The sequence below is a fragment of the Lepidochelys olivacea genome (assembly GCF_965140295.1).
Source record: "Lepidochelys olivacea isolate rLepOli2 genome assembly, chromosome: 1".
Taxonomy (NCBI): domain Eukaryota; kingdom Metazoa; phylum Chordata; order Testudines; family Cheloniidae; genus Lepidochelys; species Lepidochelys olivacea.
The window spans coordinates 344,069,858-344,092,224 of record NC_140411.1 but is presented as its reverse complement, the minus strand read 5'-3'; the positions used below and the strand labels follow the sequence as shown (position 1 = coordinate 344,092,224).

The 22,367-nt window shown below is 44.4% G+C and overlaps 1 protein-coding gene across 2 annotated transcripts in view; it reads right to left on the bottom strand.

Annotated features, from left to right (window-relative positions):
* Nucleotides 1-22,367, bottom strand: part of PRKCQ (protein kinase C theta) — an 87,304-nt gene that overhangs the window by 18,775 nt on the left and 46,162 nt on the right. For both annotated transcript variants that reach the window (XM_084617425.1, XM_084617426.1), the window contains 3 exons: nt 18,595-18,755; nt 15,740-15,913; nt 6,381-6,472 (listed from right to left, as the gene is read on the bottom strand). In XM_084617425.1, the coding sequence (XP_084473551.1) occupies nt 6,381-6,472; nt 15,740-15,913; nt 18,595-18,755 (427 nt within the window). The remainder of the gene's footprint in view (nt 1-6,380; nt 6,473-15,739; nt 15,914-18,594; nt 18,756-22,367) is intronic.

Sequence of the window (22,367 nt, the reverse complement as noted above, 5' to 3'; positions counted from 1 at the left end):
TGTGAACTAGTTACATGCAGTGTTGCCAATTTAGTGATTGTTTGGGAATTTGAATTGAAATTGAAACATGAATACACTTTAAAAGCATATACAGTGTATCATAAAATATGTGTCTCTGAAAAACTATAATAGATTTGAAAAGTATGAACATAGACTAGCTTCCTTATACAGCTGTTTATGACAATGTCAGTGCGCTCATTTTGGTGATATTGGCCAACTTAATAATTTCAAATTATGATTTGTAAGCAAAGTCTAAATGAGCTCTCCCTGACAGCTAGTGATGAGCTGGGGGCTGGGGGGAAAGGCTTCAGGACCAGATTGTATTTACATTCACACCTAATCTACCTAGGTATCCAGCAAACTGAGCTGTGTTGCCCAAGTGATAGATTTTGGCTGGGGCTGGGTTACAAATCACTTGAATGGGGTGGGGGGGGAAAGAAATGTTGTTGTTCTTGTTGTAGGAGTAAAGGGCAGTAGAACTGTACTTAGCCTGTGCTGACTGAGGGCATCAGGAGAGAGGGTGGGGACAAGTGTTTTGCTTGATGGTCTGCCTGAGTCACAAGTACTGTTTGACCTGCCCCTCTCCACTATAGACAGAGCTGATTAGGCTCCATAGAGAGTCTTTTGTTGTGTTAAGTGACCACTACAGCTGAAATCACTGATAATCAAGTCTAAGTGCTTAGACCTGCTGTGGGACAGTGTTTCTGTGGAAGAGACGGTCCAGTCTGCACTCGCAGTGAGGTTCCCCCACTGAGAGCTCAGCTAAAATCCCTGAGAGCTGGGTGGAACCTCAAGAGACCAACTCGCAGAGGTCACAGTGGCAGGTGGCAGCAGAAGGTGACAGCACAGGGCCATTGGCAACAGAGCGATGGAGTGAACGGTGGCACAACAAACAACAGTGGCCAGAGCGAACAGTGAGCAGCTGGAGGAACGAGCAAGGTGCCTTCTTGCCCTCACACCTGGGAGGTGAACTCATGTGAAAGCACCTCTGAACTCTGAATCTCCACTGACCAAGGATAACACCGGTGAGTGTTAATGAGGCTGTTACACAACACAGTTCATGCGAACAAACATGTCTGTGGCATCATACTTTCTATTTCGGCAAGAAATACCACACACTATAAACTGGAGGCCAATGTTAAGTGCATTGTCACTTGTTCATCCTGAAGTTGAACACTGGTTCTGAACAAGACCAGCAAATGCTCACTGTCTTTCTGCAAGAAACAAAACTGACTGGCTAGACGCATGTGATGCAACAGTGAAAGACTCAACAGTTGAAAAAGTGAAGAACTCTCTCACCACATTCAAAAAATTTGCATACATGGCTGATGAATGCACCAATGCAAATGGTCATCAAGTATTAAGTCATTTTTCAGAAGTAGCAGCCGTGTTAGTCTGTATCTGCAAAAAGAACAGGAGTACTTGTGGCACCTTAGAGACTAACAAATGTATTTGAGCATAAGCTTCCGTGGGCTACAGCCCACTTCATCGGATGCATAGAATGGAACATATAGTAAGAAGATATATATTATTATCACTACAAAAGCTTTTTTCTTCTGCTGATAATAGCTCATCTTAATTAATTAGCCTCTTACAGTTTGTATGGCAACTTCCACCTTCTCTGTATGTATATATATATATATCTTCTTACTATATGTTCCATTCTATGCATCCGATGAAATGGGCTGTAGCCCACGAAAGTTTATGCTCTAATAAATTTGTTAGTCTCTAAGGTGCCACAAGTACTCCTGTTCTTTTTATTAAGTCATTGTGTACGTTATCTTGATGTCAGTGTAGGCCAGTACATGCATTTCTAGATGTTCAAGTTATAGAAAACAGATTGGCTGCATCTGTGACAACCCACATCTTAGAAGAGTTAAATGCTTGTCAATTGGACCCCAAACAGATGGCTGCTTGTGCATTTGATGGAGCTGCAAACGTCTCTGGAAGACATGGTGGAGCACAAGCTTTTCTCAGAGAAAAGTGTAACCCTAGTCTCTCCTATACAAACTGCAGAGGCGCCATCTACTCCAACTAGTGCTAGTATGAGCTGCAGACTCTTCAAAAGACATTAAAAAAGCTATACATTGAATGTCTTTATAGTCTTTTTTCAGCAAGAGTCCAAAAAGACTGAATATCTTGGAAAATATAGAAGATACACTGGACTGAAGTTCAAATTAGTCCAACCTGGGAAAACCCTCTGGCTTTCTCATGAGTGATCCTTGGCTGTTGTCTTAAAATTACTCCAGCCATTATTGTTGTCTTTGGAAAGTATCTACCAAGATGGGACGGATCTAAGTAGTGAGGCTGGTGGATTACTTTTGCTACTCCATTCAGAGAAGACTATTGCTGTTCTCTCTCTTGTAAGTCTACTGTTGAAACCACTTGGGTCATTAAACAATGCCATCCAGGCATCTGCTACAACAATAGTAGATCTTTGTCCAGCAATAGAAGCTACATTTGGATCAGTCAGAGAGCTATCCATTGAAAAAGTACTGGAAGAAGCAAAGACTTCAGTCCAGAAGTTGACTAATGAAGGCATTTACATTGAATCCTTAAGTGAAGAGGACAAGAAGTGTTTGTTAAGACAAGTGAAAAAGTACACAGACTTGATTCTTAAAAATCTACAACAGCGACTTCTAGATTCTACTCAATCTCTACGTAGCTTTTACAGATCCCTGTCTTATAAAACACCGACAGTTGAGTGGAGTGAGGCACTACCAGCAATGGGGCTGCCATATGCTCAGGACAAAATAGAGAATTTGAACAGAGAGTGGAATATCATACGACGAATGAATGAAGATTTGACTTCAACTTCTTTTTTATCATCACTAGTGGCTCGACCCGATCTTTATGCTGTGTTTCCTGGGCTGAAAGAAGTAGGAATTAATCTCTTGCTACTCCCAGTCAAAACAGACACAGTCGAGCGTTCTTTTTCATCATTGAATAGAATTTTGTGTTTTGAAAGATGTCGCCTTCTGCCTGATCATGTGAATGAACTAATGAGCATATCAGTTGAAGGAATGGAAGTACACACGAGAAGCCACCAAAGGTGAATGCATTGCATTCAAGAAGTTCATTAACAGAGTTGTGCAAAATTATAACAAGAAACCAAGAAGGATGTAGATATAATGCTTCATAGAAGGCTTGAGTAGCCAACTTAATTGGTGTGATGATTTTAAAATCTAATAAAATGGTCATGAAACATTTTTCAGTTTTTACTATGGTGCCATACAGCCCAACTTCACCCTCATGGTCTCACCCGTCGGCCCTGACCCCAACCCTGTAAATTTGAACACCCTCCCGCCCCAGCAATTTCAATTTCTGGGGAAAACACTGCCAACTCCCTTTTTCAAACATGACTTAGGCACATAAGAGCCCAAGTTCCATTGACTTTTGATGAGGTTTTGGCTTCTAAGGGCCAGATTATTAGGCACCTACAGATGACAATAGGTTCCAAGTGGGATATTCTAAAGGGCCTAAGTAGGTTTGGTTCTAATTGCCATATAAATCATTTGGAAAATCAATGAGAATTGGCACCTTACCTGCTTAAGCACTTTTGAAAATACTCTTAGGCGCCTAGTGTGCATCTTTAGGCATCTTTGAAAATCTGCCCCCTATGTGCCTAAGTCACTTTTGAAAATGGGACTTAGGCTCCTAAGCCACTTAGGTGCTTTGGGAAATTTTACCCCACATCCGTTTACACCAGCTGCAGATTTGGCTACTTGTGTCTTTTGTAGAGTCCTTTAGAGACCCTTGTTCACAGCACACTTCTGCATCGGGGTGAAACTTCACCCCAATACACAGGCCCAGTGTAGGACCAATACGCCACTTAAGTTTCACTTCAGCCCTCAAAATAGGACCCCTCTGCCCAGAGGTGAATGTAACCCTAGAACCATATTTCCACTGGATTCTACTGCATCCTCTCATCAGACCTTGAATGTCCTAGGCTGGAGGCACAGTCCTCAACATTAAGTTTAAAAAAAAAACCCCAAACCCCAACAAATCAAACTTTTATTTAAATTAGGCTCTGTTATTTAAATAGAAATTAATTTCTAAGGTGTTTCAATATTGACTTTTACAATATCTTTTGTTGGCATAAGGATTTAGAAAAAAATTTTTATTTATTTCAATTCCTCTATTTCAATTGTGGCTACATACATTTTTAATTCTCCCTCGGTGTATTTACTCTTTATATAAATTTACCTTTTTACCATTCGTTTTGACAGGGTTCATGTCCCCAGCCTGCCTTTTTTGCTGCTCGGTGACGAAAACAAGAGACTCCCTTTTCCTATTTTTGTCCAGAGTAGGTGGTCCCAGGCTCTCATGGGTGGGAGGCAGGGATAGCTCAGTGGTTTGAGCATTTGGCCTGCTAAAGCCAGGGTTGTGAGTTTAATCCTTGAGGGGGCCATTTAGGGATCTGGGGCAAAAATTGGGGATTGGTCCCTGCTCTGAGCAGGGGGTTGGACTAGATGACCTCCTGAGGTCCCTTCCAACCCTGATAGTCTATGATCTCTGCACAAAGGGGCATGTGGCTGACGCAGTCATCCTAAAGCTAAAGAGCTTCTGGGAATGGCTGAGGCTTATGGGATTCTTTTGTAGTCGTTTTGCTCAATGGCTTTTTCTAAGGGTACATCGACCCTGGAACGAGGGGTGTAACTCCCAGCTCAGGTACATGTACACATGCTAAATTTGATTGAGCAAGAGCCTAAAAGGAGCAGAGTAGCTGCAGCAGTTTAGGAGGTGGGAAAATCTAGCTGCCCAGAGTACAACCCCATCCAGGACCCCAGGTATGTGCTCAGGAGGCTAACCAGGCTGCTGCCCGCACTGCCATGCAGTGCTGTTTTTAGGCTAGGGCATGTATGTCTATCTGAGCTGGAAATTACATCCCCGACTGTAGTGTAGACACACCCAGAGTCTTCTCCTGCATGCAATGACTTTCAGCAATCAAACTGGGAAATCCTGGCAGTTTTACTGCCCCTGCAGTGGGAGTTTGTTCATTTACATCAGGGCTGAACGTGGCTCAGTGTGAGCTGCCCACATGTGTACAAGGCCAGAAGATGTCCCCAGACGTTTGACACTGAGCATCAGGGGCCTGAGTAGCCTCTCGTTTACTCCAATTTTACACTGCTGTAACTCTGCTAACTTCAGGGGTTTCACTCCTGATTTCCATCAGTAGCAGTGAGATCAGAACCAGGTTCCAGATCTGAAATTCAAAGTGCGGCACAATCGGGATGGGAGTTGGGGCGGGGGGAGGGGGGGGGGGGCGGGAAGAAAGCTTTAAGCCACCTTTGTGTTCTCAAAATTCTGGCCTAACTGGGGCCTCCCCAGCTCCCAGTGCAATTTAGGGCAGCCCAGGGGCTGCTCTAATTTTCACCAGTCACCGATGGGCTGCTGCACGGCCCAGAGTATTCCAGCAATGGCACTGTCTTCCCCCAATTCTCCTCCTGCCCCAAGATGTGTCTTGCCAGAGACAGGGAAGAAAGGTGGCTTGGGGCTGCTTAAGCCACCCCTGCAGAGCCAAGGGAACCCCTCCTTTCTGGAGAAATCCCCAGCAGCTGTTCTGCACCCTTTTGTGGCTGGAGCCAAACGGAGGTGCCAAAACAAGGGACAGAATCAGGGTCCTGGTGTGTTGTCAAAAGTCCTGCTATTGCCTGACAGTCGTCTTCCCTGTAAATTACCTAGAGATGTGGATCATTGTAACCCTACCCTCTTAGTTCTTTACTGAATGATTCAGACTTCATATGAAAAGGCCCAGATACCTACTTCAGCAGCTTGACTGGGCCTGCTGATCCATGACTGGAAAAATCAGCTGAACAAAAGGCTACACATGACTGGAAGATCTTGAAATGGAAAGTACACCTTGTGTGATTGTTATGGTTGCACCTAGACCCCTCAACTGTGATTGGGGCCTCATGGTGCTAGGTGCTGTACATACACAGTGTAAGAGAAAGTCTCTGCCCTGAAGAGTTTACAAGCTACACAAGATAAGACAAGCTACACAAGATAAGGGTGGGAGGGGAAACAGAGGCACAGGGAGGGGAAACAGAGGCACAGGGAGAGGAAGTGACATGCCAGAAGTCAGTGGCTGAGGCCAGATGACAGCAATAATACCAAGCCCTAATTACAGAAATTTTCACCTGCAGGTCCAAAAGCTTTACAAAGGAGGTTCAGTATCATTGCTCCCATTTTACAGATGAGGAAACAGAGGCACAGAGAGGAGAACTGGCTTGCCCAAGCTAACACAGAAGGCCATTGGCAGAGCCAGAAACAAAACCCAGGTCTCCCGAGTCCCTGTGCTTTATCCTTTAGGTCACGCTGACTCCCTATTACACTAAGTATGTGACCTATTAAAGTAAAAGGCAATTAAATCATCTTACGTTGCTCTGGCGGTGTCAAACTTGTGACAGCTTTGGATATGAAACATTAGGTCTCCTCCATTTAGATATTCCATTACAAAAAAGAGGTTTTCCTAGAAAAACAATAAAAGACTAGAATTAGGTACTGAAAGTAAAAATACCATGAAGAAGGAGGGGGAGGAGAAAGGGGAAGGAAAGAAGGGTACAATACAAGGTTGGATTTCTGAAGCAACCAACTTATTTCACCGGTATTTCCTTTCCACTTTTTTTTCCTTGACCCCCTACTTAGCTCCCACTGCCCAGATTTGCATAATCACTGGTAAAAAACATAATAATAAACAATCCCTAACTCACACATAGCATTTTTCATGAGCAGATCTCAAAGTGCTTTAAAAAGGAGGTCAGTTTCATTATCCCCCTTTCAGCAATGGGGAAATGGAGGCAAGGAGCACTGAAGTGACTTGCCCAAGACCAGCCAGCAGAGTGACAGAGCTGCGAATAGAGCCCAGGGCTTTTGAGTCTCAGTCCAGTGCATTGCTCACTAGGCTACACTGCCTGCCATGGGCCCCAATCGTAGAGACACTTGCCCATGTGAGCAACTTCATGTATGGCAATAGTCCAATAGGGAGCTTGATCCTGCAATGTGCTGAGCGCATTGGCCTTGATCCAGCAAAGCACTTAAGCACGTGCTTAATTTTAAGCAACTGAATCGTTCTATTAATGGGGAAGTACTTAAACAATTATTGCGAAGGTTTAAGTGAATAATAATTCTTGTCGTATGCCCAAAATGTGCCAACAGGTCACAGAAGTTTTAGAAAGCCGCTTCCTACTTCCAAATTGGATACGGACAAGTGTCCTAATACTGCAATTGGATCCCCACAGGAAGACTCTGAGGCTAGTACGGTGCCCCGTTATATAAATGGGGTCCTGCATGGGAATCAATAGCAGGACTGGACTCCAAAGTTTCAATTTCAGCTCTTTGTGTATGGGCATTGTGTATGGTTTTGATAGTGCAATTACAGTAGGGACAGACTTGTCACTTGAGCCTGCACGAATCCGAGTGGATGCCCTGGTCTAGTGGTGTCAGAACACCACAGAGAATTATGCCAGGCTGGGTTCTTGCCCTTGCCCTGACTCTGACAAAAACTTCCTCCGGAGTCTTGGAAAAGTCCTTTGACCTCAATGTCTGATTCTACCAGGCTCTGAGGGACAGCCAGTGACATCAACTCCCACTGGGGCCCTCAAGAGTTTAGGGGTCTGAGGACCTTTCAGGAGGAGAGCGGGATTATAGCTTGTGCATATGCAGAACTGAGATATTAATTATTGACCTTAGAATTCTGTTGTGAACATTAATAAAACAATAGCTTAGACTATGAATTTAGGCAAAGTCTTAAACGAGTGTTGGGGCATAGACTGCATCATGCCAGGAAGCACTATGCCTCAGAGGTACCCTGGGAGACACAATTTCTCCTTTGCTTCTTTCTTGATCCTGAAGGGTAACAATTTGCCGCTGGCCTGTAAATTACTCTTCCAATCCTGCTGGCTCAGCTTCTCTGGCTAGCCAGTTCCCCTCCTCTCCCTGTTGCCATGCTCCAGGTGGGGAGTCAGCTGGCTAATAGTCCTGCTTACTCCCATGTTCCTGGACCTGGATAGGATCGTAAGGGGAGGTTTCTTCCTCCTGTTCTTGGGCATATATTCTGGGTCAGAGTACAGCCTGATGTTTGCAGTGTCATTTGAACATGAAAAACGCTATATACAGTGGCCACCTTTCAAATCTGGACATTCCCCACCTGTTGGAGTCAATCTTAAAATGGCCGATCCCTCACCCTCACAGATCTTGGGAGACAGGCCAGTCCTCACCTAAATTTAATGGTGTCCAGTTTGCAGATTAATTCCAGTTCTGCCGTTTCTCATTGGAGTCTGTTTTTGAAGTTTTTTTGTTGAAGAATTGCCACTTTTAGGTCTGTAATTGAGTGTCCAGGGAGGTTGACATGTTCTCTGACTGGTTTTTCAATATTATAATTCTTGACGTCTAATTTGTGTCCATTTATTCTTTTGCGTAGAGACTATCCAGTTCAGCCAATGTACACGGCAGAGGGGCACTGCTGGCACATGATGGCATATATCACATTGGTAGATGTGCAGGTGAACGAGCCTCTGATAGTGTGGCTGATGTGATCAGGCCCTATGATGGTGTCCCCTGAATAGATATGTGGACACAGTTGGCAACGGGCTTTGTTACAAGGATAGGTTCCTGGGTTAGTGGTTCTGTTGTGTGGTTGCTGGTGAGTATTTGCTTCAAGTTGGGGGGCTGTCTGTAAGTGAGGACTGGCCTGTCTCCCAAGTTCTGTGAGAGTGAGGGATCGTCCTTCAGGATAGGTTGTAGATCTTTGATGATGTGTTGGAGAGGTTTTAGTTGCGGGCTGAAGGTGACGGCTAGTGGTGTTCTGTTACTTTCTTTGATGGGCCTGTCCTGGAGTAGGTGACTTCTGGGGATTCTTCTGGCTCTGTCAATCTGTTTCTTCACTTCAGCAGTTGGGTATTGTAGTTGTAAGAACATTTGCTAGAGATCTTGTAGGTGTTTGTCTCTGTCTGAGGGGTTGGAGCAAATGCAGTTGTATCTCAGAGCTTGGCTGTAGACAATGGATCATGTGTTGTGGTCTGGATGAAAGCTGGAGGCATGTAGGTAAGTATAGTGGTCAGTAGGTTTCCAGTATACAGTGGTGTTTATGTGACCTTTGCTTATTAACACTGTAGTGTCCAGGAAGTGGATCTCTTCTGTGAACTGGTCCAGGCTGAGGTTGATGGTGGGATGGAAATTGTTGAAATCATGGTGGAATTCCTCAAGGGCTTCTTTTCCATGGGTCCAGATGATGACAATGTCATCAATGTAGCGCAAGTAGAGTAGGGGCATTAGGGGACGAGAGCTGAGGAAGTGTTGTTCTAAGTCAGCCATAAAAATGTTGGCATACTGTGGGGCCATGCGGGTACCCATAGCAGTGCCGCTGACTTGAAGGTATACATTGTCCCCAAATGTGAAATAGTTGTGAATGAGGACAAAGTCACAAAGGTCAGCCACCAGGTTAGCTGTGGCATTATCGGGGATACTGTTCCTGACGGCTTGTAGTCCATCTTTGTGTGGAACGTTGGTGTAGAGAGGGCTTCTACATCCACAGTGGCCAGGATGGTGTTTTCTGGAAGATCACTAATGGATTGTAGTTTCCTCAGGAAGTCAGTGGTGTCTTGAAGATAGCTAGGAGTGCTGGTAGCGTAGGACCTGAGGAGAGAGTCTACATAGCCAGACAATCCTGCTGTCAGGCTGCCAATGCCTGAGATGATGGGGCGTCCAGGATTTCCAGGTTTATGGGTCTTGGGTAGCAGATAGAATACGCCTGGTCCGGGTTCTAGGGATGTGTCTGTGCAGATTTGTTCTTGTGCTTTTTCAGGGAGTTTCTTGAGCAGATGGTGTCGTTTCTTTTGGTAACCCTCAGTGGGATCATAGGATCATGTTCTCTGTATATATACATATCTTCCTACTGTATTTTCCACTGCATGCATCTGATAAGTGGGCTTTAGCCCACAAAAGCTTATGCTCAAATAAATTTGTTAGTCTCTAAGGTGCCACAAGTACTCCTTGTTCTTTCTAATGTCAGACCAGTTACTGAAGAGGAAGAAATATCTTCCCATGGCTTTAATGGTCACAAATATTTGACCCATTCATGTGGTAGGCATGCATACCATGTACACCTGCTATTGGTTTCCTTTGTTATCCTAGCAAATGTGTGCTATTCTAGGGCCAAGTCCCCAGATGGTGTAAATTCACATAACTCCACTGAGGTCAATAGAAATAGGCTGATTTACACCAGAGGAGGATCTGGCCCTCCAAGCCCACCTATATCAGTATGTATAGGCCTGCCTTGGGTTTGACCCTGTACATTCTTCGATGCATTGACTTCAGTGGGACAACTTAGGTGACAAATGGCTTGTGCAGGATCCTGCCTCCATCAATTTGTGGTTATAAGAAATACAGAAGATACTATTTGCAATGAAAGCTTTTGGGGACAATCAAAGCCTAACTGCTAAAGACAAAATGACTGAGGGTTTAATTTTGCTCTTCAGTGCTAAAGAATGTTTCCCCTTGTGTAATATCAGCCTATTCTCTAGAGATGGCAGCATTTCCTACAGCTGCCAGCCAATTCAATTCAGTCCTCATCTCACACAATTAGCTTTTGATTCTGATTCTTTCACTTCTCTTTTACTGCATGTTAAATACCTTATTCGAGATGCTCTGCTTTGCAAGTCCATCTGCTTGATTTAAAGCAGCAAACACATCTGAATATGTATACAAAGATGCAGGTGTAGATTACTGTATCTCCACATACTAAAGGCCTCCTGGCATAATTCAGCAAAGGTCAGCAAAAGGCTAATTGCACCAATTAAGTCTCACTTAGGACTTCAAAACAGAATTCTCTGTAGTGCTTAAATAGAGAAGCTAACCTACCCCTCCTACAAGGTGATAGAACTGCCCCTATTGCTGGTTTCAGGACTGGTTGAAAATTTTCCAAAATTCCTTTTGGATGGAAAATTGGGTTTTTGACTAAGCCAAAATTGCCTTCTGCTCAAAAATTTTCAGTCTTTTGTTGGGAAAACCTAAAAATGCTCTAATTTTCCACTGAAAACTGAAAAGTTTTGGCCAAAACACTTTGGTTTTAAATCTGTGATAAAAAGTCAAAATTTTCTGCAGTGGCAAAAAAAAATTCTGACCAGCTTTTCTTAAAAACCCCAACCTATGGACCAGATGTTTAGCTGGTATAAATGGAGCTGATTGTCAGTAGAGGAATGGGATAGTCAATGGAGCTATGCAGATTTACTCCAGCTGAGACTATTGCTCTTTGTCACTTTAATAATCCCTGACACCCGCTTTCCTCCTTTACTTGACTACCCGCTGTGCAGAGGGCAGAACTCTGCCCCTATCATGTACTGACATCATCTGAGTACCGTAATGTCTTTTCAATGCAGACTTGATATTTTTGATGTGACAATGATCCATTGTGAACCTGAATGTGGGGACAATTGTGTTTTTACAACTTTTCTCAAAGCTAGTCTTTTGAACTGCCCTGGCTTAAATTTGTATGATGCTGATATAACAGCATAGTGACAGGCACAGAAAACCTAGCCACTGCTGATAGCAGAGATGAGTGGAAACAGGCATTTCCAACTCAAAGAAAAATCTGAAAATTCAATATTTTTTTGTCATGAATCAGGATGAAAAGTCAGATTACTGAAATATTTCATGGATCAAAATATTCTGAGAAATTTTGATTCAGAAATAGATAGGCATTTCTTTTCATCATTGTCGATCACAATGAAATATGTCAACATGCCCATATTGAAATGTTTTATTATAGTTTGTTGAACTGACCCAAAATGTTTCATTTAGAATAAGTTCAAAATTAAACTCCATTTCCTTATGATGCTACATTGCCCCATGGGAATTTTAGACTGGGAGCCTGAAGGTCCCATTTGGGCCAGGGTCCCTGACTGGACTACATTTCCCATAATGCACCTGCGAGCACATGTGTCCTTTGATTCAACACCCAGCTTGGTCGGAGGGGGAGGCCATGTTGCCCATAGGGGAGAATGGGGGCCTGAAGTACAACTGCCATTAGGCAATGCAGCACAATATGGAAATGAAGTTTAAAGTTGAACTGACTCAAAATGTTCGAAATATTCTGATTCAGATTGATGGAAATTTAAAAGAAAAAACAACAACAACAACAAAAAAGCAGCAAAATCGAAATGTTCCATTGGAAAATTCAATTTTCCAGAAACGCCATTCTCTACATTCAGTGTCATTTTGATAGGGAATTCCTGACCAGCTCTAATCAAGATGTGGGTTTGATATGTTGATAAGAGGATGACGGGAGTGCTTGTATATATTAATGGCCTAATGCTGCATGGTACTGAGTGTTCGCCATGACATCCTGAGCACACTCCACACCCACTGAAGCTTCTTGAAAACTCTCAGCTCATCACAGAATTGGCTCCCAAGATTTTATTTTTAATGGAAGTTAAAGGGTCTGATTCTCCTTTTCCCTAAAGCCCTTTACACTATTCTGTCAGTGAACAGGAGTCTTAAAGTGTTAAGTCCCATATGTTAACGTAACATGTTATTTCAAATTTGGCTCAGCCTTTAGGTGTTCTGCAAATGAGCTGTTACAAAAGATAAGGCTAACAGCATAGAAATGTTTCAGTAACATTTATTTTTAAACTACAATAAATGTGGTTTCTATTTTACTGTTAGAGGGACCTTAATGTAAACTAGAATCTGGTGTATGAAGTGAAACAAGCTGTAAACAAAAATGTAACTGACTTTCAAAAATAGAAAGTCTATTTTTAGTGTTCAAGATCAGCAAAATGCAAAAATCAATCAATAAATAAAAAGCAGCAGCATAAATGGTGAAGAGTTAATTCAGAGATTAACACTGTATCGGAGTAAATAATTTCAGAATTAGGATCATGGGAATTATAAAACAGATTTTACCATGTCCCTTTAAATCACATAAAATAAAAGTTTTTTAACACAGCATATAATTAACCGGTTGAACTCACTGCTGAGAAGATCATGGTGACCAAAAAAAAGAAAGAAAAGGTAAATATCAAAAACATTTGAAAAAAGTGCATCTTCATTTATTCTAAGGAGCCTAAAAATGACAAGTGTCCTGATTTTCACGAGTACTGAAGCACTGCATCTTCCACGGAAGTCAGTGAGAGCTGTAGGTGCTCAGCATCTCTGAAATTCAGGCCAAAGGACTATCAGTTCTCATAGTTTGTAGCATACATTGATCATCACTTGCTGGGATCAAGCAGAAACTACCTCCCGTAATGGATAATACTGTCCAAACTAGGTACATTAGGGAGATATTTTATTCCTCTGAAGACACATGGCAGATATTGATGTTGATGAAGAACACTGGACTGAAAGGACTATTGGTCTGTCTCAGTATGGAGATGACTATGTTCCTGTTTCTACCATTCTTTGTAGATTCATTCACTACATAAAGGAACTCAGAAACTTCGCATTGCCAACAAATCAATATTTCAGAAAGGTTTCTGACTCACGCTTCTCTGTTTGAAGCCACTTATCAAAAGCCAGTCCAGTGAAGCCTTCAAAAAGAGATTCCAATAATAACTCCTAGGCATGGCTTCTACACACCAGTGCATCTGCTATGAAATGCTTACTCTGAGGATATTCTGATTAAAACATGCCTCCATCGAGTGGTGAGAGAATGTCTGCGGCTTGTTACAGCTCTCTCATTCAGAATGACTTTCATGAGTTGAATGATCACGGCTTGACTCGGTCAGAGGAGAAAAACATAAGTCAGAAATCAATCACAGTCTACGGGCGATTTGGATTAAAAAGACATGCGCTAAGTCCTACAGCTACAGTGTGAAATGAAGAGGCCAAACTGCTTTAAAATGTTGAAAAGTTGACTTAGGTAAAACCCAAGAAGATGCTTAACATGCATCAAGAGGGGAATATAACATCATGCCGAAGAGAGGGGGGCCTGAAGTGATCACTCATTTAACCTCGTTGCATTTTTCAGGACTGTTCACTGTACAGATCCTTGTGCTTCAGGGCATAAGCCAACCTCTGACCCTAGGAGCCTAGGAGAAGCTTGTCCTGGAGGCAGGTTACCCCATAACTGCTGACTGTAGGGTTACTGCACTTCCTCTGAAGCAGCTGGTGTTGGCCACTGTTGATGGCAGGATCTTGGACTATATAAACCAACACTCTGTTCTAGCAACATCTACATTGCCATACATCATTCCCACTGGTGTCTCACCCAACCTACCTTTGAATATCAACCACCCCCACTGGGAGTATATTTCACTTCCCAGTTGTTATTATTGTTAAGAATATTTTTCCTATTATCTAGTCTCAGTTTTCTTTCCTTAGTTTCAGGTCATTTATCTTTCCCCCACAATCTCTGAAACTGTACATAATTTCCTTCCCGTATGTTATGGGTATCCCTTTGCTCATCCTCCTGAAAGGACTAAAATAGATGCCAGGATTCAAAATTTCATGATCTACTGACACAGGAGTTCACAGACTTTTCCACAGTAAATTTCATTCACTGTCCTTAAAGACGTGTTGTTTGGGAAGCTAACTGCATATGCAACAGAGGTACTATTTGTTTCCTATGACACTGGCTGCTATGTTGTTAACCTAGCATTATGCAACATCTAACATCGTCAAATTATGGTATACGAATGAGCATGGAAGCCTCCTGAGAGACCTTCCAGAGCTGCCTGAGTGAACAGAGTGGTCATTGGGATGTCATTCCAGATTTTATCCCCAGTTAAACTTGTCTTAATGCCAGTTTAAAATTTTAGTATATAGAGCAGTGGTCCCCAAACTGCCTAGGGGAGTGCAGAGGAACACGGGCCGGGTGGGGGGGGGGAACAAGGCCTGGGCCAGCCCCCATGGCCAGCTCTACCATGGCCCCAGCTCCCAGCTGCTGCTCCGCTCCTGGCTCTAGCCTTGGCCTCCAACCGTGGCCTGACCATGGCTTCCCCTCCCGGCCCCAGCCCCAGCCCCCAGGCGCGGCCCCACTCCTGGCCCGGCTCAGCCCTGCCCCCAGCCTCAGCCTCAGCCCCAGCCCCTGGCTGCAGCTCCGTTCCTGTCCCCAGACCCGTCCCCAGGTGTGGCCTCAGCCTTGGCCCCCTTATCCCTCTCCATATACCCCCCCGGGACCCGCAGCCCTGCTCCGGAGTGGTGGCGTGGACAGGGAAAAAAGGGGGTGTGACCCTGAAAAGTTTGGGGACCACTGATATAAAGGGAAGGAAACAAACTGGTTCTTTTTAATTGGCCTGGTATGGTGCTTGAAAGGCTGGTCAGGGACACAGAGAAAACCTCTGGAAGCTACGTTTTGCATCCGGGTGCACAAGGCTCATGCACGATTTAAGTCCCAGTGAAGCCTTGTTTTGAGAGCTTAAATAGTGATATGTCTTTTGCTGTCCCCCTGCACAGGACTGAATTTCACCCTTAATACGTACTGCAACCCCCGGTGCACCACAGGGGCTCTCTGCATGACCAGTCTTAGGTGGGGAAAGCAGCATAAATCGACAGGGGCCAAAGTCCAAGCATGCTCCCCGGAGCGGATCAGCTGGCTAAGTGTCCTATCCACCCCTACACCCAGCACTCTCTGGATGAAAGCTGGGTCAGAGGTCAAAGTTTCCGAGGCACATGCTAAGACTGAAGGTTTTGTTTCAGAGAACTTTCCTCAGAGTAGACAGGCTCAGGCTTTAGCCCACTAACCGGAGTAAAGCAGAGTGTCCCCAGCGTGTTCGGGGACAAATGGAAAGCCCGTATGTACCTTGGTTTGGAATGTACAATACACATGGGTTAGAAACGGGTGCTCCCAAGCCAAGGAGAGGACTCTCTTTTCCACCATGGTGCATTCAACGTCATCGTCCATCAAAACCACATCCTTCTTCAGAGCCTTCACAGCAAAAAACTGATCCGTGTTCTTTAACTCGGCAAGGAAGACCTAGAAGGGGAAGGCCACCTCATATAAGAAGTGCGTTTTCTCAAATCATGTTCAGACCCATTTAAAGAAGTGAGTTGAGAATAACTGGCTCAACACCAGGTTGATGAGACAACTTAGAGTGGAAGGATGATCTAGTGGCTAAGTCACCCGACAAGGACTCAGGGAGCCTGAGTTCAGGTCCCGATTCTGTCCCAAACCTCTGAGGCTTTGGGAAAGTCACTCAATCTACTCTGCATTTATAAAATAGGGATAACACTTTCCTACCTCATAGGGGTGTTGTGGGGATAAATCCACTAATGACTATGAGGTGCTCAGTTACCACAGGGATGTGGGCCATGTAAGTAGACGGAATTCTTCAGACAGGTGAAAATTTTGGTGACTGAAACCAGTTTTATGCAAGTTTTCATAAATAATGTTTTCCATTTTCTGACTTACCACGACAATACTCTAAAAGACATATGGGGGAGTATTATTTTGTCAGCAATATATAAATGGAACGTTTGGGGTCAGATCCTCAGCTGAGATAAATCAATGTAGCTCCACCTATTGCCTGATTTATACGAGCTGAGAATCTGGCTCTAAATGCAAGGTCAGAGGGCAGTATGAATAGAGAGGTTGCACTTCTACAGCGTTTCTCGGCTGAGGATCTCAAAGCGTGTAGCAAGTACTAATGAACTGAGTCTTAGAGAAATAGGTAAGCTTTATTATACCTTTTCTACAGATGGGGAAACCAAGGCACTCAGAGGCAAAATGACCGAATGAGCCAGGAGCAGAGTTGGAAGTAGACTGACTTCTAGGACCCCGGGCTAATTACAGTACTGGGCAACCATGTGGCTTAGTGGACCAAGCACTGTACTGGGCCTCAGAGGACCTGGCCTCACTTCTTAACTCTGTCATAAATTTTACAGATGATCTTGGGCAAGTCACTTCCCACTCTGTGTGTCAGTTTCCCCATCTCTATCATGGGGATACTGACATCCTTTATAAAATGCTTTGAGATCGATGGATAAAAAGCACTATATAAGAGTTAGGTCTTATTATTAACACTCCCCTTGGTTAGCTAAACGTCCGAGAATAATCAATGAGGCTTCCTCGGTACTGTTTACTGAACCGTAGATATGGAAAAGTGCAGGGGATCTGCAACCCCCTTGCAAATTTTATTTACTCCTTTAGTTATTTGTATGTTTAACTTACCAGTGTGCTGTGTATCGCCTCTCCCATGCCATATGGGGAATAATCAGAAATATTAATGCTGATGCTATAACAACTCTCTCGCTGCCCCTCCATGCTATGGTATATTCTTTAAGAGAGGGGCTCAAGGGATAGTAACCAGCATGGAACTGACTGACTGGGAGGTAGGAGAGGGTAGGAGACAGTAAGGGTCAATGCAGTGGCAATGGGCTTCTACACAGATGGCCCACTACCATCGAAACCCATACAGATCTCTGGAGATTGGCAGGGTATGAAGGCTGAACACGCTGCGTCTTCTCCAAAGGAGGACACACCCCACCCCAACCAATGGAAGAATTTGGAGAGGATTCTGTGGAGGAAGCTTGTCGTGTTTTCTGCTCCCACCCGGTTTTCCTGATTTGGCCCTTCTGTACTAAGCTTGTTCAACTATGGAAAGCAAAATGGAAAAAAATAAATCAGATATTTCGTTAACAATTTAAGACGTGGCCACAGCAATTGCTTCAGTCCATAAAATATGCAAGAATCAGCTATACACCAGGGGCAGGTTCCATCTCTAATGTCTTTGGGCAACATGTGCATGCTCATTAGTTGATGCTAAATTGCAATGAAGAGTTGCTTCCGAATTGCCTCTCAGAACTGCATGAGCGCCAGATGAGTTCATCATGGTTCACGTTATCATAGAGGATGCGTCTCCGAATTAATAACGATCAGCCACTCAATGTAAAGTCAGATGAATGAATCCACTGAAGGCAGAAGATTCGAGATTCAGATCCAAGGCACAGATCCCCAGCCGGTTGAGATGGGTAGAGCTCTATTGACTCAGTGGAGCTATACAGATTTACATCAGCTGAAGATCTGGCCCCAAACATCTAAGGGATGTAGCTGAATCCAGCCTGAGTAAGGGGCAGAGCATAGCTGCACTGCCCCAAGAACAGGGGGCTTCACAATCTGGTCCTTGCTTCCTCTTTGCTTTGAAGGGGGAAGTAATCTACTCCAGCCTTTTTACAGGTGCAGCTTACTACCTCCTCTGAACTAGCTCAGCTGTGCTGGCTGATAGCAGAGCCAGGACTCCACCCAGTCCATTCTCTGCCCAACTTCTCCCCACCCACATGCATAAAAGGGGAAGTAGCAGCCTGGCTGCAGCTTTCCCCTCTACACAGGCTCTGGTGATGTGGATAGCCGATGCAGGGGAGTAAGAGGGCCCTTATATTATATTTACTCTCCTATGCAGAGGTGGGGCTGGGTTTATGTTTGAGCCCTGAGAGAGTTAGGTTTCTATGCAATGCAACAGTCGGGTACCCGTGGTGATGTTTACATCTTATTTATCATTAAGGAGGTTTGGGTCAGTGTTTCTTCCGAGGTTTGGAAACACAATCATGCCTTCTGCCCCTGGCAAGGCAACATCCACGCAGGCATTGAAAAGCTGTTTATATTCTTCAGCAGTGCAATGCATGGCTTCGCTTAGCACACGTCAGCCCCATCTCACTTACCTTGCCAAAGCTTCCCTTTCCCAACATTTTGTGTAAGACAAAATCATCGATTGTTAATTTCAGCTGCTCAGACTTCTGGTCTTTCCCTGGTTCTGATTCCACGAGAGACTCAGGGCTTGTCACGTCTTCCACCGGTGTCTCCCAAGAGATTCCCTGTGGCTCTGAAATGAACCCCAAAGCAAAATAAACACCCAGAAACAAAACAAAACACTCACATCCTACTTTTACATTTTTCAAGGACACCCAGTTCCAATTAAAATCAATGGCAATCAGGTGTCCACACTCACTAGGTGGATTTCAGGCATTGTACCTCAATCTCCTTCTAGTTACGTCAGTTTTTACAGTGGTGTAACTCCACTGACTTAAGTAGAGTGACTCCCGATTTTACGTGGGTGTAAATGAAAGAGAATGACACCCTTTAACTGCAGTGTTGCTTTCAAAGCTGAAGAACAGGGCCAAACCCTTAGATTTGGTGCAGCTTTTACTTGACATTGCTTCTTGCTGGCTGTCACGCTATGCCATGACATCTTACCCTTGGGCCTCTTTCAAGCCCATTGCTAAGGCTGCCGTATGAAACAGACGAGACACTGTTTAAATTTCATGCTCCTTTCCCAGAAGTTCAGATCAGGTTGGCTGTCTTTGCTGTCAGTTTCTGGAGTGGAACTTTCAAGAGGTTCCTGGCTATTCTATTTATTTAGATTTATAAAAACCTGTATAGGAATCTATTCCTTACTGAACCTATCCCATAAACTCAAACACACAATACCATATAGAGGATTGCTCAGCCCACCTTGACAGATAAAATAAATATCCACTGGGGAAGAGATGGTCCCTTAGGTAAGGGGACCATCTCTTTAAAAATGGTTTAAAGCCGGTCCCAAACCATTTAAAGGTTTATAGGTTAACACCAACATTTTGAACTCCACCTAGAAACTAACTGCAAGCCACTGCAGATGTAATTCACTGATCAGCGTATGTTAGATCCTCCTCTGGGGCCAATTCACAAAGGATGCAAGTCTCGCTCTTTAGGGTCAGAGAATCACACAAATGTTGGGCTGGACGAGACCTCGAGAGGTCACCCAGCCCAGCTCCCTGCGCTCAGGCAGGACCAAATATACCTAGAGCAGGAGTTCTCTGGACAAATTATTTGGTGGCCCACTTTTGCTGGTGGCCACGCTCACACTTTTTCCTAAAATACTTAATTAGCTTAGGCAAAACAAATAAATATGCACATAGACACGTCCAAATCAGTGTAATTTATTTATGGCTACCTAGTAAGTCTGCTGTGAAAAGTGATATTAACAAACATAGAAGTACCACTTTTCACAGCAGACTTATCATAGAATCATAGAATATCAGGGTTGGAAGGGACCTCAGGAGGTCATCTAGTCCAACCCCCTGCTCAAAGCAGGACCAATCCCCAACTAAATCATCCCAGCCAGGGCTTACTCAGCCCCGGCTGCCTGGGGATAAATTAAGCCCTGGATGAGGGGTGGGGGAGGGAGTAGCAAGGGCCGGCGGGGACGAGGGTTGGCTGGGGGAGGCAGCAAGGGGCTGGAGCCTGAAGCCCTGTGGCTAGGGGCCGGAACCCAAGGCCCCAGAGCTGAAGCCCAGGTCTGAAGCCTGAAGCCTCGTGGCCAGAGCCTACTGCCACACCACCCCCAGGCTGAAGCCCAAAGCCTGAGCCCCAGCACCCCTGAGAAGGTGGGGAACTCACCGGCTGCTCCTCCAGAGTTATGCCCCAGGTGTCTCCAGAGGGAGACAGGGCCCAACCCTGGCTGAAAGCCCCAGCAACCAACACCAAGACATCCAGGAGCACCAGGGAGGGGGACGAGCCACTGCTCCCTCTGCCCTCCCATTACAGCCCAGGAGTCTGTGGCCGCAAGAAAAGCCCCTGGTAGCTGCATTTGGCCACAGTGGCTGCATTTGAGGAACGCTGTCCTAGACCACCCTGGACAGGTGTTTGTCCAACATGTTCTTAAAAACCTGCAATGGTAGGGATTCCACAACCTTCCTTGGTAACCTCTTCCAGCACTTAACTATCCTTAACGTTAGAAAGTTTTTCCTAATATCGAACCAAAATTTTCCTTGCTGCACACTAAGCCAATTCCTTCTTGTCCTACTCCACGTGGACATGGAGAAGAATTGCTCACTGTTTTCTTCCTTTTACTTAGCTGTAGAGAGTCAGGCTACTGGTGCGAGAGGCCTCTGGTGTTGACCAAGATGGCAGTCATAACAAAAACTCCAGAGCATTGGTATAACATGCTTCTGCTTTCATAAGTGGGCTGCAGCATTCTGCAAAAGCTTCATTTTCCCAGGGGTCTCCATGTGCAGCCCTCCTGCAGAGCAATGTGATCTTTAGATGACAAGGCCATGGATAATGATAGCAAAGTTGGAAAGGAAACATGCTCTTCTCACCGTTTCACTGGAATCTGAGCTGGAAGCCCAATGTTGTGACCTTTATTGGGTCTAAGCTTTGGCTTAGTTTTGCTTTTGTTCCTAACACGTGTATTTTAAAGCTTGCAGGAGAGGTGGTTTCTGTGCTACCCATTCTATGAGCTGTATTTCATATGTTGTGTTGCAGCTCTTGGATGCCAAGGTAATAATAGGCAATATGGACCAAAGGTGGATTTTCCGACAGGTCGATGTGAGTTAGGAGGGCAATGAAAGTCATTGGGACTTGTGCGCTGAACTCCCCTTGGGCAAATTCCCAGCTCAAAGGAAAGAAGACAATGTGCAGGGGTTCTCCACATTGGTCAACTGGGGAGAGGAACAGAATCCTCTTTCCAGGTCATGGGGCTCCAGCCCAGATCCACAGGCCCATGCTCTTACCGTACCCTGGTACCCTGCCTTGCCCACCTGAACCTACTCTCCAGTAACATAGAGTGTGCTGTCATGGAACACAGCTTCACAGCAGGAAAGACAAGGGGAGCTTCCTGGAATGGCCTCCTGTTGGCTATTTCCAAATGCAGTTCTTTCACATCAAGGTGCACATTAGCACTGCAGATTAGCATGTATGCACCTTGATCTCAATTATCCCGTCACAATCATACTTGAATTTTGTAGGCAAAGCATATACTGTAGTTCTTAAATCTATGGTGCAACTCAACCATTTTATTAATAGATCCTCAGCTGGTGTAAATCAGTGTCACACCATTCACTGCAATAAAGCTACAGTGATTTACACCAGCTAAGAATCTGGGCCAATGTGTTCTGACTTCTTTTGAATTTTAAATGTTCACTGCTAATAATGAAAGGAATATTAGCTATTGTGGTTCACAGGGGGAGGTAATTTCCAAACGTGGGAGCTAAAAGATTCCACTTAAAACCCACATTTTGACGTTTAGGTCAGCTCTTGGGTGAGTAAGGTGAGATTTTCCATTGACTTTCTATGGGAATGATGGCATGGCTACATGGGGACATCCAGGAAAATTAATCCAAATTAACTAAAGGTGTGAATATGAAGCACACCTTGGAAGTGAATTAAGCCACATCAAATTAAGGCCACTTTAATTCTGAATAATAGTGTCCATGCAGGGATTTAATGTGGTTTAACTAATCCACTTTACGAATTAATTTGGATTCACCTTCCAGAGTGTCCTTGTGTAGACAAGCTCTTCAGCACCTAATTGGTATTTGTGTCTTTGAAACATTTCCCCTAAATGGTCATTTTTTGTACGAGTGCAGATTTTATTAAATGTGTGATGTGGCCATGCTATGAAGGTGGGCCACACTCACAAAGAAGGCTCACAGCATCAATGGTCATTACCTGC